At 26.0% G+C, this 26,444-nt stretch overlaps 1 protein-coding gene across 2 annotated transcripts; it reads right to left on the reverse strand.

Annotated features, from left to right (window-relative positions):
- Positions 1–338: 338 nt before the first annotated feature.
- Positions 339–26,281, reverse strand: LOC101239151 (uncharacterized). Of its 2 annotated transcripts, XM_065817085.1 has the most exons (7): positions 25,233–26,281; positions 24,902–24,949; positions 19,249–19,468; positions 13,456–13,676; positions 10,440–10,496; positions 2,983–3,051; positions 339–676 (listed from the first exon to the last, which is right to left on the reverse strand). In XM_065817085.1, exons 1-7 carry the CDS (start codon positions 26,098–26,100, stop codon positions 609–611), a joined length of 1,551 nt encoding a protein of 516 aa, XP_065673157.1. In that variant the 5' UTR covers positions 26,101–26,281; the 3' UTR covers positions 339–608. The 2 variants fall into 2 exon arrangements, with proteins under 2 accessions (XP_065673157.1, XP_065673158.1); XM_065817086.1 differs by lacking the exons at positions 339–676; positions 2,983–3,051 and adding an exon at positions 6,590–6,639 and having other exon boundaries at positions 25,233–26,242.
- Positions 26,282–26,444: the final 163 nt, after the last annotated feature.

The following is a 26,444-nucleotide window of genomic DNA, read 5'->3' on the forward strand; positions in this document are numbered from 1 at the left end:
TACGCATTGAGATGTTGATGGTTCACTTAGTCATATTTTGTCACAAAATAAATAAAACATTCCTAAAAACAGGCTAAACTAAGTAAACAAGTAAATAAGTAAAACTAATTAGACAAACCCTAGCCTTACCTTCCCCTCCGTCATATCGAATCGTATTTGTCGCCTCAAATTAGTCTACTTATACTCATGTACGAAGTAAAACACTTTTTAAAAAATATTTTCTAATAAAGCAAAAAAACTCTACATTTATACTATGTCATTACATAATATAAACTATAAGTTAATTTTAAGGTATAATAGACAACATAAAAAAACAACGTTTCTAATAAAAGCAAAACTCAACTCACAATCTAAAATTTTATTTCATAAAATAACAGCGCAAACAATACAAAATGAAATTTGAGTCAAATAAATAGGTAAAAAATAACTTAATGAAAAAAAAAGATAATATCTAAAAGAAACTCATTATGCAATTAAATATTAAAACGACGTAATTTATGAAATGCAAAACACATTAACTGAAAATAAGAAAAAACTATTTCCACTACGAAAGAAGAAAAAAAGTTAAAAACTATATGTAAAATAACTTTATTATATTAAAAAATTTTTTAGTTTTTTGACTCATCTTGTTTTATAGGTTGCTGGGTTCCTGACCAACTCTCTATCGGTTTCTCCTCTATTTAATAAAATACAGTTAAAAATATTTCAAATACGGAATACATCAATTATACGAAACGAAATACATACAGAAAATAATCTGCGTCCAAAATTAAATCAATAATACTCTCGAGTCCTTAATACAAAGGTGGGAAAGGGGGGCGGGGGCGAAGCGCGCTTATTAGTTTTTGGAAACATTCATCCTAAGCTTATTAAGACCCCGGCCTCGTTTATTAATTTTTACTTGTTAACAACAAAAAATTTCAAAACTAAAAAAATCTCAAAACTAAAAAAAAAAATTATTCTTATTAGATATTGACTAAAATTACCACCACCACCACCCCGTTTATTCTCACCGACCCTTGTATTAAGGACTCGAGAGTAGTTGAAATGCCGTTTAAACACGATTTAAATAAATTCAAACCGTGTTTAATGTTAATCTATCACTTAAGCAGAAATATCTTATTTATTCTGATTTACAATATAAAAGTTATTAAAAAAAAAGTTATACTCATAAAAAATGATTTTATCCGTATAATTACAAAAATCAAAACATTTTTATATTTGACATAATAATCTTATTTTTGTTTTTACGAATTGTTTTTAAGAACGATTAAATATATTTAAATGTTACGAATTATTGTTTTTAAGGACGATTAAATATATTTTAAAAAATACAACTCTTAACTTAAATCGCTTTCAGTTTCAAATAAGGTGTTAAATAAGATAGGGAATGTTACCAAAAAAAAATAAAAAAAATACAATTACAAAATTAAACATTCTGTTTTTGTATTATGTTAGATACACACACACACACACAGAGAAAAGACAATGTAGAGCCCGTGTATGTAAACAAAAAATAGAACTTTCCTGAAACAAAACAAGGCTGCTGATATCTACTCTTAGAAAAGGAATATGGAGTAAGCCTGCAGTAGAAAATAACATCTTTGGAACAATGAATGATCTAGAAGTGTCCATACAACATTTTTATCAATTAGAAAAGGTTGAAATTATATATATCTTTGGTATTTAAAATTAAGTAGTAAATTAGATTAATTGGCTAATATAAGAGACTTTAGTTGTTTTCATGTCAACTTTCTTGACTGATAGCTCAACTGCAAAAGAAATTTTTTTTTTGCACAAAACAGATTTAAAATGCAAAATAAAACCGACTGGGGAGTCAGCTTTAGTTTGTATCTCTATGGACGAAGGTTTTATAAAGGTTTTTGTAAATGTTATTGATGGTTATGTTATAATTTTATAAAAATAATAAAAATTATAAATTTTAGATTTATACTTAAACAGCGGTGTCAAATCCTTTCTATAGTTGAAGATGTGCAAGAATCAAATTTCAATTCAAGTATGCTTTCTGACACTTAACTTATAAGATGTAAAGTTTTCAGCAGCTTATAATTAGAAGTGTGATAATGCAGTTTTTAGAATTTTAAGTCATGCAAGAAAAAGACTTGTCTTTGGTGAGGAGACTCAATTGAAGATTGTGGTAAACTAAACACACTTGGATTGCTTGATTACAGGTATCAAAGATACACTGTTGAAACACTGTCGAAAATACTTCAAGAAAATTTTGTATGAAACATTTTATGAACATGATTTGTCCAAGTGATGTGATTTAACCTTGATGACAACCCTGATACTCTAACATTCGGTATCTCCTTCAGAAATCCTGATAGGAATAGTAATCTCACTAAGATGTTTATTAATGAATCTTTGGCTACAGTTTAATAATACTTTGAAAAACAGTGGTGTTCTATAGAGGATATCAAGGAAGAGGTTGAGTACAATTCAAACAAGATACTCAAGTGTAATGATGAGTAAGAAAGTGTTTTTTTGAGAATCTGAGTTACCTGATCTTATTTCAACTGTTCATTATTTGAAAGACTTTAAGGTTATAAAAGTTTTGGTCAAACACATTTGAGCTTAGATGCTAGCAAGCTATATCAAAATTTCATTTCTATCTCTTCAAGCCCCTGAGCCCCCTTTGTGACCTTTGCCACTTTCTTTAGATTTTAAAACAATCTTTCTATTATTTTAAAGCAAATACTCTTAAATAAAAAAAGGTTTCATTCCATTGAAACAACATAAAACCTGGTGGTCTCTAGGGTCTACTGTCGTTTTAATTATTTGTTTTTTAAATAAGGTTAAAAGCAATTCACTCTAAATAAACTTATGACTTAAATTAATTTTTTGAAGCATCAAACCTGATCTCATCATAGAGCATCACATTTATTTTGAAGTTTCATTAACAATTCTTAGCTAAAAATTATCCAAAAAACTCTTGCCTTAGTATAAGTTATCTTAAAATACCTGTTTGCGTACACCATTTACATAACACATCAGCAAGCGAACTAACTTTCGATTTTGATTGCTGGTCTTCTAAAAAATGTAATTAAACAGAATAATTTTATTAAACAATACATTAAATATATATATATATATATATATATATATATATATATATATATATATATATATATACATATATATATATATATATATATATATATATATATATATATATATATATATATTCACCTTCTGGTACAACAATATTAACTTTAGCTTAAGTGTTTAAGGATGGTATTTAAAATTTATCAATTACATTTGTGACTTAGCATTTTCCTTTATAGGACAGTTTTAATTATTTACACAATTGCAGGGTGTGTATTCCTTTTGGATTTTTATAACACCTTATAACACTAGCTTTAACACCTATCATAATAAAAACAACTCATCAATTTGTGATTAATGAATTAATACAAGTTAAAATTAGTTCTACAAACCATAATTAATGAATTAATTCTAGTTAAAACTAGTTCTACAAACTTTACTTTCTTGCATTTCAATTCACTGAGAATACTCTCTTTTTAATTCACTACATTTGGATAAGATCATTATATTGTTCTTTTTCCTGCCTCAAATGCAAAATTATCAGCATCTTTATTAAGCTCAATAATAGTTTTCTCCAAAGAGGCAACTTTAATACTCATTTCTTGCAAAAGACATCTCATTTTCTTTTTTCTCCTTGTTGTTTGATTTCATTTTAGATTATATACAAGTGATTGTTAATATTCAAGAAAATTTGACATGACAATTTTTTTGACATTAGAAAACTGCGAGGTTAAAAGTTTTTTCGTTTTATATAGTCGCATATTAATTGCTTAGAAATAAGACTTTCCATGTCAAGATTTCAACAAGAAGCATTTTGTTTTCTGTAATTCCTTGCTCAACAATAGCCTGACTGTGAGATAAATCTAAAACTATTTAGAAAACAGACCAAATAGATTTATAGTGGGATCTAAACCAATGTGCATCCAAAGAAATCAATCTCTGAATAATTCTGTGTTAGTTTTTAAACTCTCTGAATAACTCTATAAACTAAAAGTTTTTTCATAAAAAGAAGCCTACTTTAGTGATGTTTTATCAAAAAGTTTAACCATGATTAAAATGATTACAAAAATCTTCAACCATGTTTTCTCTCTGTGTTAGTTTTTAAACTCTCCGAATAACTCAAATTAAATTAAATTTCTGTTAAATATTGTTAGTTTTAACAATATTTAACAAAAATTTTGAATACTCTTGTTTGGCTTTCATTGTCGTTTCAGAAGTCAGTTTTTTTCAAACAAACAAAATTTGCAAGCATTTTTCTAATAAAGCTGTTAAAAACTCAGCCAGTTCCAACAACTTTGGGAAACAAGAAGTACTTCAAACAGGATTATTTCTTAATATACTTTTTCTGTAAAATGCAAACATGTGTACATAAACTAGACAAGAACTGTAAAGCATTAGTCTGAAAAGTGCATAAATCACTCAACTTGTCATTTTTTTCCAAAACTTTAATATCATGTTATATCGCAAAACCAAGATCAACAGATTTTAATTAGGAATTCCAGTATTGAACTTTATTAACTCTAGTTAATCAAGTGTTTTTTTTTCTTTTCTATTCATCCTTTCTATAATATAAAGACTATTTGATGAATGCTGATGAAGATATTCCTATATTTAATCTTGTGGATAAGTTATTGTAGCATTGTGGTTATCACAATATAATTATTAGTTATATCATTCAATAAAAAAATGATCTTGACTGTATTGATCTGACTAAAATATTCCTTTGGTTGATGATTTTAAAGACGAGTTAGGATATTTTGCAAGTTGTGATAAACCTACTCTAAAACAAGACAAAAAAAAAAGAGTCCTCAAAACGTCTGCCAAAAATTTATATACTGGTGTCCCGAATTAACATCTGGATACGCCACTATGGACTTTAGTTACTTAACAGAGTTTGCCTTTTCTAAAACATCCTTCTTCAAAAAGTGGCTGCATAAATTAAAAAGAATGTTGTTTAGTGACTCATTAAGAAATGGCACCATTGAATTGTCAGTTTGAAAAGCGAATAAAAAATCATTTATAATTGATGTTGCCATTTCCTCAAGAAATCTAAGTTTCAGTAGAATAATGGCATTTTCAACAACTTTAGCAAGACAATCAAAACTGGTATTTTGTCTAGGATTTTTATTTTCAGGTTAAATTTTGATAAAGTTTTTTACAAAACCAATCCATCGGTGTGAGAAACTAATCCATTGGTGTGCGCAGATTTCAAGAGAGTAGTCTAAAAAGTAGCAGCTGTTAGACATTCATAGTCGGCTCTGCGGGAAAGAAACTCATCAAATATTTTATACAAAAAAAAAAGTATACTCTTAACGCTTCAGTCAGTAGCCTTTTCCCAAGTTTGTAAAGAATGATAAAGGGTATGGAGACTACATGTCGCAATATTAATTAAAAGATCAAGTAAATCTTCTCGACTGCTTTCTTTTAAAAACATTAAATTAATATTAAGACTATCAGAAGAAACTTGGAGGACTTTACTACAATCCAAAGAACTTAAACAATTATTGTATTTAGAAATCACCAGCCTATGCTTCACCTAAGAACTCCGAACTCCAATAATATGTTTTTACTTCATTTCTGTGTCATTTCAAATGTACATCCATGTAGATCCATAATCTTATGGATCTACATGGATGTTCATAATCTACATGGATGTACATTTGAAATGACACAGAAATGAAGTAAAATTATACTCCAAGGTTTTCACCTTCTTGTGCAGCTGCTATATCTAATCGTAATCATTTTTTTCATCTTTTTCAATAAAACAAACAAAAAAAACCTCTTGAGAACAAACAGCCATTTTTTCATTGCCAGAAATTGATGTAAAAAGATGCTGTCTGATGCCAAGCTCCATTATTCTCAGTTCACTAAATCTCGTATCTTATCTCAGAAGTTAGGATCTAGAGTCTTTTAGAAAATCTTCAACAGCGTCATTAAGAAGGGTAGGTCTAACATTTTATCTCTCATTTATGGGACTGTTCTTATTACCTCTCCCAAGAATAAACCTGAATTATTTGCAAAGAACTTTTCATCTAATTTGACTTTCCTTCTAAATCTTATGGCCATTCTCGTCCTTCCATTTCAATTAAACAGGTTAACCCATTGTTAGACATTCAAATCACTCCAAGCTTCTATTGCTAAAGTCATAACTCAATTATACTCTTTTCTTCTTGTGGTCCAGAAAACATTCCTGTCATAGTCTTACAAAATTGTTCTCTAGAACTCTTTTCAATTCTTTCTAAACTTTTTAATCAGTGCTTGACTAAATCTTGTTTTCCTGCCTGCTGGAAAATGACAACTGTTGTTTGAATTTTTAAAAACTCTAGTGAACATTGTGATCCCTTCAATTATGGTCCGATCAGTCTTCTTTCTGTTTTTAGCAAGGTCTTTGAGTCTTTAATCAACAAATTTCTCACATCCTATTTTGAGACAAACAACTGACAGTCAGACAATCAATACTGTATAACTGCTACGACTGAAAGATTATATTGTGCAAAAGATGGAGGCAGTGAGGCTAGGGCTATTGCTCTTGATATATCTAAAGCTTTCGACAAAGTTTAGCATGCTGGTCTTCTCCATAAGCTTGCTTCATATGGTGTATCTGATGTAAGTTTTTGAGATTATCAAATTGTTTCTTTTAAACCCTTTATCCAAGTCGTCCTCGAAGGCCAACACTCTTCTTCCTTTCCAGTAATTCTGGGGTACCTCAAGGTTCTATCCTTGGTCCTGTTTTGTTTCTTACCTACATTAATGATTCTCCTGACAACCTTACATCTTAAAGTAGCTCTTTTTGCTGATGACTCAGCTTTATACTCTTGTCTTGACCAGGCAGCTGATCTTGAATCTGGTCTCACTTCTGTAACCGATTTGGGCTCACAGTGGTTTGTAAATTTAATTCCAACAAAACTCAGTTATTTACTGCTAACAACTATCGCTATACTGTTGACATTCCTATATTATTGAATGACGACCCTTTGAGTCGTCTTCTTGGATTATCGCTTACTACTGACCTTTCATGAAAACCATATATACAATTGATTGCTAAATAGGCATATGCTAACGTTACCTCTCTTTATCATGCTCGCCATTTTCTCTCTCCTGATTCCATTCTCTACCTCTACAAATCTCTTATTCAACTCTGTATGGAATGCTGTTGTCATATTTGGGTTGGTAGTTCTAAATATGCTTGTGCTCTTCTTGACAAGGTCCAAAATTGTAAGCCTAGTTAGTTCCGCTCTTTCTGCTAAGCTTGAGCCTCTTTCCCATCATTGTAAAGTTGCATCTCTTTCTTTTTTCTACAAATGGCTGCTGCTCAAAGGAGCTATCATCTCTAGTTCCATTAACTAAAACTCATTCATGATTGGCTCATCATTCAGCAAAGTCTCATTTGTTTACTGTATCTATCTAGACCATACAACTTGAGTATTTGAATACTTGATGTTCGAATATATACGCGCGTTTTTTGACTATTTAATATTTAAATAATTTTTCAAAACATTTAATAAATTTTAAAAAGAAAAGAAAAAAGTGAAAAGAGCTTTGCAGAATGTAAATATTAGAACTAAAAAGAAAAATATATGTAAATATTAGAACTAAAAAGAAAAATATATGTAAATATTAGAACTAAAAAGAAAAATATATGTAAATATTAGAACTAAAAAGAATATATTACTATTAAAATGAATTAAAAAAAAGAAAAATACAAAAAAAAAAAATTATAAACATTTTTATAAAATCTTGATGCGGATAAACGAAAATACATTTTTGGTATGGTTTTTGTTTTGTGTGGCATTATTGTAGTTGGTTTTTAAAACACAGTTGGTTATTTAAGTTGCTTATAAATGTTGGTATATTTAATATTTTTCTATATAAATGTTATACAATCATAATCAATATTTCAAATTGTTCCATAGATTTAATTTATAAAAAAAAAATAAAAACATTTTCTGATAAAAAATACAATTTGTTGCTGTATAATATTAAGTGGAAATTAAAATTTGTGGGATTTTCTTACATAATTACATCTACGGTATTTAAGCCATGTCAAAAAAGTAGGTATGGAAGTTTTTCAGAAAAAAAATAATAAAGTTGGTGAAGCCACAAGTGGTAAGTGCAAAACGAACATTGGATGGAAAAGTTCAACCACTGTATAATTAACCATTTAAAGCTACAACATAAAATATTGATATCTAAATCAGGATCAAGAGAAAATTATGGAGTAAATAATATTCCTGAGAAAAAGAAAAAAAAAAAAAAAATTAATTACTATTTGGCTTTTGTTAAAAAAGAATCTTTAAATGAAATATTGTCAAAAGTTGCAGCTGTTGATGGAATGGCAATGAGCAAATCTTAAGCTATTGCTGGTTATGTGCAACATAAAGGATATAAAATGCCAAAAAGTCTGACAACTATTTCAAAATGTATCAACAGCCTTTATAAAGAAAAAAGTACTAAACTTCGGAAAAATTTTGAAAAATTAAAAAGTGCAAAGCATAAATTTGCACTTTTTAACAACCAATGCAACCAATTCAAACTAGTATAGCTAAAAAACTGATACATGCTATCAAAAAAAGATGGGCGAAAGATAAGATCCAGTTTTGATGACTCTGACAATTTAATTACCGAGTGGATAAGAGAGTAATATTCCAGTTTTTAAATATTCCTCAAAAAATGCTGCGATTTCATTCACTGATAAAATAATGGAACAAATACATCCACAAATGTTTATAGATGAGCATATCAATAATAACAATGATGCTAACTCTTTTTCACCTGACGATTTAATAGAAATAACACCACAAGTTGGATCACAAAAAGAACTAAAAAAAAACTCCATAATGCAATAAGTTCTATTTCAGATCCACAAAACACACAAAATCGTTACCAAATCGATATATATATTGAGCTGAAGAAAGAATTTCGTCAATTATATTCTTTCAAAAAACGACTGACAACCTGACATTTTATATCACACTTTAATAACAATTCGTCCAACCTCATGCCCAACCTCAACAGCTTCATTCTCAACAGCAGATTCAATTAAAACAAAAAGAAGAACAAGTTTAAATTTTGAAACATTCAATTTATTTTTACTTTTTGAAATTTATGTTTTTAGAAAAAAATATTTAAAAAAATAATAGAATCATTCAAAATTAATTATTAAACGTTTTTTATTAAATTCTACATTTTTTTTAATATGTCATTTTACTTTTGATAAACTATGTGAGTATTGGAATATTCAATTAGTATTCGAAAAAGCTTGAGTAGTTGGATGGTCTATATACGCCCCTGCATGCTCGAAAAATTTTTACTTGTTAATTTATTTTCTCCCTGCACATCAACCCTTCGGAACTCTCACCCAACTTCATGTTTTCCTGAATCATACCACCTACAACTTTTTAAGTCTTCTGTCAATCAATTTCTTGTTCTGTAACTCTATTCTTTTTTTTCTAGTTGTCTAAATTAATAGTGGTTGCTTGCAGCCTCATTGGGAGTGAATCAGAACATATATATATGTAAAAATAAATACATCAGCCAGTAAAAAATTGTTTTGAATTGCTTTTTCATTTTTTAACAAACAAATTACATTCACATTTACATTCACAAATATGATTTAAAAAAAACAAAAAAACATGAATAAAAGTTTTTTAAAAAATTTTTTAACAATTTCATGCATGTATATATGTTGTAAGTGTTCACCAAGTGTTCATCAATACCAATATGATATTTAGTCAAAAGTAAGAGTTTTTTTATGAGTGGTAAGATGATGATGATGATGATGATTAATAGAAAATTAAAATATATAGATATTTTTATTTATTTATTAAAAAGGACTTAATACTTAAAATTATTAATATTTGATAAAGTATAATAATAATATTTTTGCAACATCAACATAGGAGCGAGGGCAAAAAATTAAAATCTATATATAATATAGAAAAACTTTTTTCATTATGTAGGGCTACATATATTTGTCAAAAAAAATTTCCTTAAAAAATTGGGGGAAATAGTTAAGAAACCTAAAAGAGTCTAAAAAATTATTAGTTATAAATAATAAATTTTTGTTATAAATTATTAGTTATAAATAATAAATTTTTGTTATAAATTATTAGTTATAAATAATAAATTTTTGTTTTAAATTATTAGTTATAAATAATAAATTTTTGTTATAAATTATTAGTTATAAATAATAAATTTTTGTTATAAATTATTAGTTATAAGTAATAAATTTTTGTTATAAATTATTAGTTATAAATAATAAATTTTTGTTATAAATTATTAGTTATAAATAATAAATATTGTTTTGTCAAAATACAAATTTATAATTGTAATTATAATATGAAAATAACTAATTTTTCTGAAAGTAGGCTGACCTCTTGTAGAAACATTTTTGGGAATTAGTTCTTCAAGTTTCGGTGCTTTAGGTAATTCTAAAAGAAAAAAGTCATTATTTATTTTTTGTCAGGTCAGAGACATAAAAATAAACTAAAAAACACAAAAACAGTAACTGCACAAAATATAATGCATAATAAAATAAATGTAAAAATATTTTATAAAGTACAAAAAATGATTTTATAAAAAAGTATACAGAACTTTCAATCATCAAACTAAACAAAAAAAAAATGTTAATCTACAAATATTCAAATAGAAGAGAGAAATAAACATTTTTTAACTTTTTCTTGCACTCTGAGTAAAGTTAACAACTCTTTAAAGCACTTGCATGCAAATTCAAAACCTTTTATTAATTTAAGATTTCTTTTGATTAAAAGAGTTCTTTTAATCATTTGAACTCAAGATTTCCCATTGGTTGGATGATGATAATGATAACGATGATGATGATGATGATGAACAATATAAAAACAGAGAATTGTCTAGTTGTTTTTTTTGTTTGTTTTTTTTATGTAGAAATGGTTGTTTTTTTTGGTAAGAATTACTTTCTTCAAATTTTCTATTATTTTATATATTTTTTTTAAATTAAGTGAAAAAATTTGAAAGTATTGACTTAATACACTTAGCAACAAATTCTTTTTTAATGTTTATTTTTTGATGTTTCTATATATATTTTTGCATACTAATTCTGTAAATCACTTTGACAATTTTTAGCTATAACGGTTTTGGATATAAGCTATAGATAGTGTGTTCCATCCAATCCAACTAGTAGAAAAAATTCAAATAACATGTAGAAACAATTTACATTTATTTGCTTTGAATTTGAAGTTTAATTTATATGTTTATAACATATGTTATATATATAAAACTACAATTTAGATTAAGAAGATCAGAAAGGTACATTAAATTGTTTTTGTCTTTTGTATGTGGTGACATTACAACTAACATGGCTTCATCCTTTCTTCCTTGATACTGCTTCTCCTATTGGATCCTAAATTTGGATGAAAATATTCAAAATAAGAGTGTAAATGGTGAAGTTTGGGCAACATTCTGCAGCCCAAATTGCAATAACTTTCAAATAGTTCAACAAATAGTTCCTTGTTTTTTTCAATCCTGTTGTTACCCAGAAAATTGTAAAATACATGCTTAAATGCAAGTAAAATTCTTTTTTTCTTTCTCTGTCATTTAATTTTGAAGAGCTTCTGATGCAAACAGTTTTCTTGTGGTACAGTAAACACATCTAGCTAAAACCTTAGCCTCTGATAGTTTAGGAAATATTGATCCAATCTTCTCAAATGTTTCTCTACTGTGATCTAATGCTTTGACAAATTGTTTTATCAAGCCCAATTTTATGTGGAGTGAAAGTAGAAGAAATTTTTCCAGGTACTTGAGCAACATTCCTCACATTGTAGATCCATGGTTGCAAATCTTTCCTTTAGTCAAAAAAGTTATTTAGGTGATTATTTGGCTCTCTCCAAAATCTGGGTACTACAAATGAAATCTTTTTCTTATTGCCTCTTAATTATTCTTCCAATGTTAATTTGCAACAGCCACAGATAACAGGAGGAGCCCGGGGTTTATCTTGGTCCCCGATACCAATATAAAAAATACCAAAATACTTCTTGTAAGCTGGGTAATACTTCGTGGGTTATTTTCTTATTATTAACATTATTATTATGTTAAACTTTATTTTTATTACTATATTTCAAATATTAATTATATTATTATATTTAAAATATTATTTTGTACTTTTATGTTTGTTTATAGTTTTGTTTGTTTATTTTATGTTTTAAAATTATGAAATAATCAAATTATAATTTATAATAAAAATTAAATTATAAAATAATCAAATCATTTCAAATTTTAATAACGTAAGTTTACTTTCGGGTGTATTTATTTAACTTATGTATTGCTATATTTTAAGAAAAATTCATGTGTTTAAATCAATATATTATGAAATGTTTTAACTATTTAAAAGCCTTAAAACAAATGTGACTTGATACATAAATAAATTTCTGTTAACCAATCATTGACATAATTATTTGTTTTGAGTGTATTATTTTGACTATTGTTTCAAATGCTGCGATTAATCATGAATAATCACAGAAAATCATACAACTAATTGTGATTTAAATGTTTAATTGTTGCCCAGCACTAAAAAAAAATTTTTTTTTTAAGTGCTGGGCAACAATTAAACATTTATTGTATTAAAAATTACATTTATAAAAATTAAATAGATTATTATTAATAATAAAGATATAATAAGCAAGGGGGTAAAAAACAATATTTAGCATTCAAATGTAAAAAAATCCACTTAACTAAATTTATGTACAAACACCCTTAATTGTAAACATCAGTAACTACTGACAGTAAGTTGAGTTTGTGAATCATATTTTTAAAAATTGTGTATAATATTAAACCAAAACTTATTAAATTATAAATTAGCATAATAAATTAGTGAAAAAAATTAGTGCTTTTAAAACAGTTTAAAAATTTGTTTGTTTCTAAAATTTCAATAACTTAAATTTCAAAAAACCTATTTTTAATCAAATTCTAGGAACATAGTCATACTAAAAGTATTGGGTTAAAAATAACAGAGTCCTTCAAAGTTGAAATCTTAAAAATAACAGAGTCCTTCAAAGTTGAAATCTTAAAAATAACAGAGTCCTTCAAAGTTGAAATCTTAAAAATAACAGAGTCCTTCAAAGTTGAAATCTTAAAAATGGGAAAATCAAAGAAAAGTAAATTAAAATTCATCAATAAATTTGAATAAACTACTGCTTAAAAAAATAATTCCCTTCTTTATTTCAATGTTTAATTCCCTTCTTTAATTCAATTCTTTATTTCAAATGCATTTTAATGAAACTAGTGGTAGAACACTTAGCTCATAATCAAGATGTTCAAGGTACAAATCCACTCTATGACTCTGGAAGTACTAGATTCGACATATTCCTCCATAGCTCAAGGTTGGGAGAGTTATAATTAAAGTACTAAACTTACCTCCATTTCTAGGTAGTTTAACATGCTTTGTGTATAAACGACTATCAATAGTGTTTCCAGGAGGAGAATAATGAGCCACAATGTAAGTTGTTTTTTTCTCTTCGTGGAACACCACTCCAACGCCAAGATTTAAGGATTCATCCCAAACCAACTGTGTAAATGTTCCACTAGTTAATGTGAACGATGGTGAATGAAAACGATACTGGGATGCTGTTTTGTACCTTTGTAAAGTAATAATTAAAATAAAAAATTAAAATTAAATATTTTTTTCAACATTTTATAATTTTACAGTTTTTGTGTGGAAAACACAAGCACACACACACACACACAAAAACACACACACAACAACAACAACAACAATAACTATAATACTTAATATATAACTATTTAATTGAGTTAAGTTTTATCTAAATATTTTTATTTATTTATTAACTTTATTTATATATATGTTAGATATGTGTTGTTAGTAATAATAAACAAATTTTATTATATTTATAGAAGTTTAACTATCTTTCTTAAAAAGATACAGTGCACCAAAAATACATGTTCTAGAAAGTCTACTGAACCATATTAATATTGAAGTAGATAAAGGGAAATCAAAGATAATTTGGCTACAAAGTTGTCTTTAAATGCTTAAGTTGTCCTAAACCATTATTTTGAAAACTCAGCAAGTGCAAACATGCTGGCGATTTAATGTTATGTTTGCAAACTACTATTGTTGTTTTGCAGTTTTAGATTTTTACCAATTCTGATCTGCAGTCTTACATTTATGCAGGGGCGTGGTGGCTCTTAAAAGCCCATGCCAGATTTTTATTAAAAGGCCTATATATGCGGTATTTTACCATATATGCTTGATGTAAAGGCCTATACAAAAAAACATGTATATGTATGTGTATATATATATATATATATATATATATATATATATATATATATATATATATATATATATATATATATATATATATATATATATATATAGTGGGTGGCCATTGAAATAGGGCCATCACGTTTTTTAAAATTCACAATTTTTCATAATTATTTACGACATTATTACAAACTATTGTGTAGGCAACACTATTTTGTTGCTAGCAACACTATATTTTGCGTGTTTTGACAAGCAAAACTGCGAAATTGTGTTAAGTTATCATTTGTAGAGTGCCGAAGCGTGTTGTGTGTGTGTTAAGGAACTATCTTCAAATGTTATTTTTAACCGATTATTTTTCAAAATTTTAATTTTTTAAGTGTTTTATTAAGTGAAAAACTTCTTTGAAAGTAGTTTTTCCAAAAATATACATTATTTCAACTTTTTTAATTTTCTTTTACATATTTTTGTAGTGTGTTTATTTGTCTTTTATATTTTTTAAATTTCTGACCATGAGTAAAAAAAAGATGTGAATGTTTGTAAAAAAAGTGAAATAATGTCATTTTTAAGCAACACTAGTGTTGCTTAAATGAGAATAGTAATGTTTCTAGGCAGACTGTGCAAAGAGTAGCATCAAAAATAAAAAATGGTGAAAACTCTATATCAACACTCCGTAAAAACTGTAAAGGAAAATGCCTTACAACGCCAAGGTCTGAGAGAATTATCAGGAATATTTGCTAGGAGAATAGAAAGAAACCCAGAAAAATAATCACAACATTGATTAAAGATGCTGGAATTAATATTAGTGATCGCACAGTCAGGAGACGCTTAGATGAGTTAGGCTTTAAGTGTTACTGTCCTCCGAAAAAACCAAAATTAAAGCCTGCCATAAAGGATAAAAGACTGAAATGGGCTATAAAACACCGCAATATGACAACAGATGATTGGAGAAAGGTAATTATTTCTTAAAAATGTCATTTTCTGCTTTATTTCTCGATTTTCTTTAGATTAATGAAAGACTAACATTTTTTTAAACATTTGTTTTCAGGTGTGCTTTTCTGATGAATCCACGTTTCAGATCTTGAACAACAAAACCTCATTTGTGCGACGAAGATTGGTAAAAAATTTAATCCAGACTGCATTATCAAGACAGTAAAACATCCATTTTCAATTATGGTGTGGTCCGTTATATGTGGTAAGGGTACGGGAAGGCTTTACATAGTCCAAGGGACAATGAGGCAGTACCAATACAAAGAAGTTTTGGAGCAAAAGCTCATTCCTTAAGTCTCGGAATGGTTTCCAGATAGCGAATTTATATTTATGCAAGATTCTGCCCCATGCCATATGGTAAAATCCATTAAAAAGTGGAGAGAAAAAAATTCAACTGCTGGATTGGCCAGGAAATTCTCCGGATCTTAATCCTATAGAAAACCTGTGAGAGCTATTAAAACGGGAGGTTTCTTCAAAAGAACTGGTGACAAATAAAACCCAGCTTATTGAAAAACTAATTGAAGGTTGGCATCGAAACCCTCACATAAAAGAATTGGCACAGAAATGCATTGACAGCATGCTACGGAGAGTAGAAGCTGTTATAGCAGCAAAGGGTGGATTTACAAAATATTGATAACATTACAATTTTTATATATAAAAAAAAAATTGGTTTATTTTTATATTTATATTTGATAATAAACAACTATTCTTTAAATTTTTAATTATTTTTTACCGTAAACCTCTATTTTTTTTTTACATTATGGATAAAATTTCACAAAAATGTGTAGAAAACTCTATGGCCCTATTTCAATGGCCACCCACTGTATATATATAATGAAAATAAAAAAATTTAAAGCTATGGAATCTTTATTTTAAACTTACCTATAATTAATAGTAATAAAAATGTGTCGTAAATAAGTAAATTGTTAAGGTGTAATATGAAATTGTATTTGAAAATATTTGCGGTATTCCCACACCTCAATTAAAATAAATTCGTTAAATAATATGGTTTTATGATATTTTTAAAAGGTTTTATTTGTGTATTTATATAGTTTATAATTCAAAGTTTACATAAAATATATCTTCTTTAAAAGTACTTTTTGCATAGCCATCATCCTTTTTTTAATCTGTCTGAGGACAAGATATTATGGAGTGATTTGTTTATTTACATACAATAATATGAACTGTATAAAAATAAAAAACTTTATTTATTATAAAACAAGTTTATATCTGTTTCGAAATGCTACAAAAATGCAAAACATGAGTTCGATACTTATTTATATATAACTTAATTTTAAATTTAACACCAAAACATTTTTCTTAAATGAATTAAAACGCATTGCAATTATTATATAGTAATTGTATTGCGTATTATTTCATTTAAAAAAATATTTTGGGGTTAAATTTTAAATTAAGTTAATGTAAGTCCAACAATAACAATATGGGTCTGCGGAGATTTTTAAATTTATTTTGTCAACATTGCGATCGTTAAAAACAGTTTATGGGTTCATAATTTTTCTTATGAAAAAAATATCATAATACGTCTTAAAACATCTACTTTGTTTTAAGAGCAATATTATTATTATACAAAATACTAATAAAATTGCGCTCAAAGTTGAAGACTTTAAATCAAGTGATTAATAAAATTTAATTTGCGCAAACATAAATATTGTAAATGATTGTGGAATTTCTTTAAAATGTAGAAAAATTAAAATTTGCCAAAAGGCCCATATTTAGATAAAAAAGTGAAAAGCCCATGCGGGAATCCCGCATAACCTCTGGGGCCACCACGCCTCTGCATTTATGATACTGAAAGCATTACATTTAACATATGCTTTATGCTGCCACAGGTTCAACACAACAGTTGAACCTGTGTTTACTTATTTAAAATCAGCAACCATTTTGTAAAGTAAAAAGCAAGTATGCCAGGTAGTAAGCGACCAGGGTTGATATTTGACCGGGGCCGGGTTAGATAAAATATAGCCAGGACCAGTTTGTGACCGGGGCTGCATAAACATTTATACATCCTAAAGTGTTCCTCTTTTTTTCTTTATTTCCTATTGGAGTTAAATTAACATGCTTGATTGCAGACATTCTAAGCAACAGAAACTTTTTTAATTTAATTTAAAATAAATATTAGTTAAAAATAAAAAAATAAAAAGATTAGGAATATTAATTTTATAACAAAAGATGTGTAAAAAATTAAAAAAACAATAAAGCAGAAGAATCTTATGTTTTCACAAAATCTTGTTGATTAAAACTTTTGACTCTTCAAAATTCAATCAAGTTTTAATTTTTAAATTTAAATTTTTTATTCTAATTGGGACGAAACGTTTTGAAAATAATAAACATTCCATTCTATCTATTAGCAGTAATGACTTCATAACTTTCCATTCATCGTTTGTACAATCCAAAATCTGCTTTTTAATTTAAACTGAATGCGCAATTTAATTATTATCAAGTAAATAATTTTTTATATACTTGATTATATACGTAATAAATATATAATAGACTCATACTAATATAAAAATATATATTAGTGTAAGTATATATATACTTATAAAAATATAATAAATAACTTGTATACTGACGTATATTTTGAGAAATGCATTTGGGAAATAGTAATGTTACATTTCTCTTTTGTTGTTTGTGAGCACGCTTCTAAAAGTTTTAATTCAAAGTTATGTAACAAATATATTTGTTATACATACTGCTTAATGAAACTTTTTTTTTAATATTTAGTTTTGCTTAGCTCTAACTTTTTTAATAAATAGACTTTAATATAAGGTTATTCGATTTGAAGATATCAGTGAAAATATTTAGTTTATTAACTTATATTTGACGAAAAGTATTTGATATTCCAACGTTTTGATGTTTTTGAATTTTAAATATAATTGTCATTAATTAATAGTATGTGATTGAACCTGTACAAATATAAACCAAAGCTATAAGTGAAGTTTTAGTTTGATAAATTTTTTAAGCTAGATATTTATATAATTATAAGATATTTATAAATATTAGGCTAGATATTTATAAGTAATGAGACTAGCGAGTGCTATTTGTCGCTCCCAGAAGGACATATACGGGGGTGTTTCACGTGTGCAAAGCAATTGCTCTGCTTCATCACAAGGCCTGAAGAACTCTAACCACTGCACCACAGCTGTACAAATTTACCACCTCTCTCATATAATTTAAATGACAAGTTTATTTTTTAAACTCAAACTAAACTAAAAAAAGGTTGTATTGCCATGCTTAAAACTGTTTGTGTCAATTAACTTAGAAACCAGTAGAATTTCATCAAATTTTCTACTAACCTATAGTGTTTTATTAAAACCTCTGATAACCAACAACATTTAATCCAAATTTTTAGTGAAAAAGTTCTGTGTGTTCTCAATTGCATTGAGCAAACTCAAAACTTTTCTTAATGTTTGGATATATTTAATTCGAATCAATTTTTAAATGGACAAAAACTTAAATCTCTCTCGCTCTTTATATATATATATATATATATATATATATATATATATATATATATATATATATATATATATATATATATATATATATATATATATATATGGAGTGAAACAAATGAAACTTTTTATAAGTGGCGAGAGTAACTTACTTAGGAGAAGGAAAACTCCTTTAAATATAACACCATTTTAAATCAAATGTAAGGGTTAATTTTTCCTTGTGCTAGTATCACTAGTACTCAGTAAAATAGGTTAACAGTAAAAAGACCATTCATTAAAATAAAATTTTCTATAATCATGGTTTAATAATAAGGAAAAAGGCATTATGAAAACCTATTTAAACCTCACAAGTGAGGAATCATAGGTAATAAACACTAATAATTGTGTGTGTATGTGTGTGTTTAAGTGTATATATCATCAAACATAAAAGTTTAACATTAGGAAAAAAATTAAAAAAAAAATTACCACTGCAAGACTGCTTGTGATGTAGAAACTGGCGAGCTAGTACCTTTGGATATGTATATATTTTCTCCATATCCTTGCAAACAAGAATGCTGCAGACCGAGATCAGACTCAGCCAACTCTAATGCCCAATTTTTAGCTGACTCTGCTAATCCAGAATCCCATTTAAATAACTTCACACCATGCAATTTTCTAATTTCATTATGAGCATAAAGAGCAGAAGCTTTAAATGGAAGAAAAAAAATAAAACTTAATTTTAAAACAATTTTTAAATACACTCTTTGCTAAGAAATTTTTTTTACTATGAAAATTATATATATATATATATATATATATATATATATATATATATATATATATATATATATATATATATATATATATATATATATATATATATTTTTACTATGAAAATTATATATATATATATATATATATATTTTTACTATGAAAATTATATATATATATATATATATATATTTTTACTATGAAAATTATATATATATATATATATATATATTTTTACTATGAAATTATATATATATATATATATATATATATATATATATATATATATATATATATATATATATATATATATAAATACATATATAAACACACAATATGTATATATATATATACACACCAGGGTTAACAAAAATTCAGGCTTTTTAAAAAATCTGGCCCAGTAGGTTTTTTGGGTTTTATTGGGTAAACTTGGTTTTTTTAAAAATTTCATATCTGTTAAATTTGTTTTATTTTTTTTTTTAATGATATTGAAAATTAATATAATTTTCTACTTTAACTTTATTTAAAATATATTTTATATAATGTTATATAATAATTTATAAAATTTATAAAAGAAATTTTATTATAAATAATTTATAATATTTATTATAAATAATTTATAAAATTTATAAAAGAAATTTTCAAATAATTTTGAAAAAGATTTTTAAACATAATTTAAAACTGTAAAAAAAAAATTAATTTCATGCTAAAACTATATGTATTGTTTTATTTTAAATTTGTTTTTCTGCTCATTGGACTTGTTCATAAAGGTTTGTATTTCCAAGTTAAAGAGTTGAGAGAGGGTTGTGACCGCAATAAGGTACCCTCCTCAACTGTAGTGGCCTTCCTAGACTTAGGAGCTGAATAATATAAAAGATAAAAAAATTGAAATCTATAAAAAATATTTGAATAAAAATTGTGATAATAGGCCGGGTTAAAAAAAAAGCAATTGCTCACAAGCAATTGATTTGAGTAAAAGTAAAAGCTAAAAAGCAAATGCTCATAGCAAAAGTGCTAAAAAATACGTGAATAAAGTTTAGCTTTTACTCATAAGCAATTTTACTGTTTTTTGATAATGAAAAAATACTGAGAGAACTTGGCGACATGTTGGAAGCTTTACCCTGGAAATATTCGGAGAAACAGACCCCATAAGAAAAATATTAATACTTGTTTGTTTCTTGATTAAAATAAGCATTTACTCCTAAGCTTACGCTTAAGAGTAAATTTTTATTATGCCGCTACCAATAGAAATCGGTTGTTTTTATTTTTTTATTTAAAAATAGCTGCTTTTAGTGTAAATCAAACAATAATAATAAATAAAATGAAAATAATGATAACAAATGCGAAGATGAAATATATACGCCAGTGCACATGTGTGTGTGTATGTGTGAGTGTATATATATATATACTTATATGTGTAAATATATATATATACTTATATGTGTAAATATATATATATATACTTATATGTGTAAATATATATATATATACTTATATGTGTAAATATATATATATATACTTATATGTGTAAATATATATATATATATATATATATATATATATATATATATATATATATATATATATATATTTATATATATATATATATTTATATGTGTAAATATATATATATATATATATATTTATATGTGTAAATATATATATTTATATATATATATATATATTTATATGTGTAAATATATATATATATATATATATATATATATATATATATATATATTTATATGTGTAAATATATATATATATATATATTTATATATATATATATATTTATATGTGTAAATATATATATTTATATATATATATATATATTTATATGTGTAAATATATATATATATATATATATATATATATATATATATATATATATATATATATATATATATATTATATATATATATATATATATATATATATATATTTATATGTGTAAATATATATATTTTTTGTTAATTCACCTCCCCAAGGCCGAGAAGGCCACTACAGACAAGGAGACTACTTAATTGTGGTTATAACCCTCTCTCAACTCTATAACTCCGAAACACGAACCTTGACAAACAAGGCCGCTGCGCTGAGAAACAAGTTGAGTGCGGTACTACCAGGGACATAGTGGGGATCAAACTCGGAACCTCTCACTTATAAAGCGAGCGCTCTAACATGACACCACTACTGCATTTTATGTGCATATATATATATATATATATATATATATATATATATATATATATATATATATATATATATAAATATATATATAGTCAAAAAATAGTAAAATAAAGTAGTAAAATAATAAAATGAATGTTCAATTATCAAAAAATAAAATAAAAAGCAACTATTATAGGTGCTTGTAAAATTTGAAGTAATTGTTCACCATTATATGAGTTAAAGCTTTTTCATTCACTCCTTTTTCTCTTTTATGAGTGAATCTCATATAAGAGAAAAAGGAGTGAATGAAAAAGCTTCAACTCATAAAATGCCAAGTTTTATGAGTTAAAGCTTTTTCGTTCTTTCAAAGCTGTGGCAAGTTGCGCAGAAACAACTTGCCAATCTGTTTTAGAAAGAAATAAAAAGTTCAAAAAAAGGATGTTACCTCAGTTTCTTTAAGAAATTAAAGATAAATGGAGAACAAACTTAAATTATTAATTTTTGCTTATATGATTGCTTAAACTGCTCAATTGTCAAAAGTTTCTTCCATTAAAAACAAAATTCTCCATTTCATCTTCAACAAACATCAATAATACTGATATATTGTAAAAACTTAGATTAATTACTATAAAAAAAGTCTTGCATACAGTAAAACTCAGAAAATTGAACCAGTCCTTATTTAAAAAGTGTTAAGGCAAAGTGCATACTTATTAAAAAGAACTTGAAATGAATAAAAAACACCTAAAAGCAGGTATGCAGAAATCGAGTTATATAGAACCAAAAAATATGCTAAAATTCTCTATCGCATTTTTTATAGTTTGCTTTTTACAAGGTAGGTAGGAATGTTTACTGTTGCCTTATTTTGTAGGATTATATATTTTTTATAACAGACATTTTTTGAAAGCTATAAAAGTTAAACTTAAATAAAAGACACATTGATAACAATAACCGACTTTTCAAGTGGATTTTTTTCATGCAAAAAATATTGTTGCATTTCATGCATTCCCCAAACATTGAAGATATGTTCTTTCTTTTTTCTATCCATACCTTTCTATTAAGTCTACACATTTTCTATACAATTGCCCAATTTTATTGAAAAATATTCATGAGCACTATACTATACCTATTTTCTCCCTGACTTTTGGTACCCTAATTTCCATTTTGTAAAATCTTTATCAAGATATATGGAGGGGTGGGGGTAGTTTCAATAAGTTTTCACATTACATAATAACATACTTTTTAACTTAATAATGCCACAATACCAATTTATTTAGATAAACGATAAAATAAAAAAAGTAACAATAAATAACATTTATTAAATATATTTATATTACATATTTATATATACTTTTATATATATATTTATTATATGTATTTATTATAAATGTAAATCTATAAATAAAAAGCGAAGTTTTTTTTTCCTCTTCTAATTGTTCTTTATTGTACTTTAATATTTAATTTGAAAATAACAACCATCATTATAATTGTAAGGATGTCACAGTTAGAAAATATATGCTAAGTATTTTTTTTTAAAAGCAATATAACTTGAAATGATTTTCCCAATATGAAAATCTTTTTAAATATCAGATTTTCTCATTCAATCAATATGCAATACAATTTGCAATTTGTAACTGTACAATTACAAAAAGAAAAGTTTATTTGTTTAGGCTTTGTTTGCAATGTTTTTTATTATACTTGATAATTTTTTATAAATGACTTTGTTTTAAAATCATTAAAAATTTAATATCATTTACTTTAAATTGTATAATATAGTGTATATGTAATATGTGTAATTTTTTATTCATGTTTATTTCTCTCTTTAGATTATTTTAAAATTTAAGAAAAATATAAACACTATCACATGAAATGAAAAATGGTTAAACTTGTATAAATGTGTGGTACACATACACATATAAATCACAAAGTCCTTATTAGTTCAAATAATTTTTTTAGATTTGTTTATTTATCAAAAGTCTTAATAAAAGCAACTCTAAGGTGCAAAGACATATATTTTATGTATTATTCAAACGTATTATGTATTATATCATGTATTATTCAAATGACATTTTATTTTTATATTTAATTACTTTTTAGTGAACTTTTGTTATAATTTGTTTGTTATAGATTGTTATGTTGTTATTCTAAATTACTTTCATAACTTTTTATTTTATAATAAAAAATAAATTGAGGATTTATAAAGAAATAACTTGAAACTTAATATTAATAGGTGTGTTTTTTGTGTTGCTAAGGTTGTTATCTCAGCAGTTAAATAACTATAAATATTTTAATCTTTTAAGGTACAATATGGCAAAAAATTTCATAGAAATTTTGTGGAGTATTCAAGAAATATTAACCTGATAACTTTACATTACCATCGTGAACACACATTGAGTATAGCGACAGTCACTTTTTACTTGTAATGGAGAGTGAATGAACACAAATGAATAAAATGAATCAAAACTAATGCTTGTTTGAACCAAATTAAATATTTAGTATATTTAGCAAAAAAATGGGTGAGTTGCTTTCAAAGAAAAAGAATTTGAATGAGTTAAACTGGATAAGAATCTAAATGAGTTAAACTTCACCGTCTTGATACAAATGCCACTCAGCGTTCAACTCAATGTCATATCATTCAGCGTTAAAATCTCTAGAGCAAGAGCAAGTTGTGAATTATATGGAAATGATTATATAATTCTTAGACAATAACAAGCTACCACAAAGTGTTATGAGCTGTCTTCACACTGTTTCACCTTTTGATGATATAGATGGTGGTCTGAGGCCCCCTCTATTCCCTGAATACACTATGCTGCTACATTGAGAAAATCTAAATTTTGACCAGTTTCTTCAACAAATCCATATATTCAAAAATTTGTTTCCTAAAACCTGATAACTTTTTTAAAATTGTTTATATATATTTTCATAACTTTTTCATCTTTAAAATGTTGTATTAAAGTTCTTTCCAAGAATATATAACAATCTAGTGATTTAAAAATTTCATATGACATAACTACTAAACCTACTAAAAGTGTATATTTGCTATTTTATTTTTAATGCTTATATCAATTTTACAATTGCTATATATCATAAATATTAACTTAATTAAATCATTTACTTTTTAATTAATATTAACTATTTCATTTAAATTCAATAACAAAAAAAATTAACAATAATAATAATAAAATAAAATAAAAGCTGTGCACACCTTTGTCATCTATAACAGTGATAGCTGATGAAGTTGACTTCTGTTTACCTTAATTTATAAAAAAAGAAAAGATTTCAAAAAATGAAATTACATGTTTTGATACAAATAATTTATGTCTTAAAATTTAAGATTTAAGTTAAATAGATTTATTTATTATATTTTAACATAAATGATAGTTATCAGTCATTAAAATGCTTATTAGCATGTGTTATTATGTATCTAAAAAATTTAATGAATAATTTTAGTAAAAGTATACATAATGTATATTAATAATTGATCTCATTATTTTATTATTAATATTTATTGGAAATGAAAAAAAAAAATTCAATACTTAATCCTGAGTTCAATATTGAACCTCCTTTGCTGATACAATCTTTGCCTAAAAACTCTCCAGTAGAATGATGATCACCAACAGACTTTAAATTTTCTGTTGCATTTGCTACTTTTTTTGCAGTATCATCTTTAAGGGTTTCAACTTTAGATTGACAACTTTCTAATGATGCTTGTACTGTTTCCTCAGTATGCTTTGTAGCAGTTAACACACTTTCTTTTTTACTTTCAACCACTTCTAATGTTTTATCTTTTGCAGTATTTGTAACATCAGCAACATTTTTTTCTATTTTTTGAATTGCTTCTAAAGACTTATCTTTTGAATTGTTTGTAACATCTTGGACTTTTTTTTCTATTTTCTCTTTCACATCAGTTAGCAAATTTTTACTCTCTTCTATTACTTCAACTTTCTTTTTTGCATCATCTATAACTTCAGTTAAATTGTTTTCAGTAACATCAACCTTTTCTCGCACATTTTCCAAAACACTATCACTTTTATTTTTAACTGACGTTGCAGTAACATCAAGCGCTTCGTTTCCTTTTTCAACAAATGACTCAGATATTTCTTTTCCTACAATCTCTATATCTTCAACTGCTTTACAAACTTCGTTTAGAACACTTGATGAACTTTTGTCTTCGATTACATTTTGGCCGGAGTCGGACAATTCTTTAGCTGAATCGAGCAAATTGTCTGCCTCTTTTTGTGCAACAGCTGAAATATTTGTGATTTCGCTTTTTACTTCCGCGACAACGTTTTCCGCGACGTTTTCCAGGCTCTTTAATGATTCGTTTTTCTTTTCATCGGATTTTAAGAAATGATCAGAATCATCATCAGGTACGGCTTTATGTTCACTATTTTCTAAACTCATTGTATTTAATCAAATTAACTTAATTCAAGCTACATTACTTCCTAAAATGCTTCTTGTATACAATTTGAATTCTTCCTGTTATTCTTTTTTCTTTGAAAGTTTCTTGAAAGAACTTCAATGAAAAGAAAGAAACGAAGCTATGCATAAGTCATGTCAGTTTTTTTTTAAATATTCCTTAGTCATCAAGTATGGCAAAATTTTAATTCAAAGCTACATTACTTATGAATCGACAACATTGCATAATTAATGATTCACGTGAAAAATTTTTACTACCTAATTAGTTGTCTGTACTAATTTATTAATAGGTTCTAAACTGCGGGATTGAAAACATTTCAAAATGATAC

Source organism: Hydra vulgaris, chromosome 14 (genome assembly GCF_038396675.1).
Source record: "Hydra vulgaris chromosome 14, alternate assembly HydraT2T_AEP".
NCBI classification, from domain to species: domain Eukaryota; kingdom Metazoa; phylum Cnidaria; class Hydrozoa; order Anthoathecata; family Hydridae; genus Hydra; species Hydra vulgaris.

Excerpts from the sequence above, each read along its gene's own strand:
- LOC101239151 (XM_065817085.1), bottom strand. The coding sequence starts at position 26,100 with ATGAGTTTAGAAAATAGTGAACATAAAGCCGTACCTGATGATGATTCT. Across the intron at positions 24,950-25,232 it reads AATATTGAACTCAGGATTAA|GTAAACAGAAGTCAACTTCA; the intron begins GTATTGAATTTT and ends TTATAAATTAAG. Across the intron at positions 3,052-10,439 it reads CAAAAATGTTTCTACAAGAG|AAGACCAGCAATCAAAATCG; the intron begins GTCAGCCTACTT and ends TACATTTTTTAG.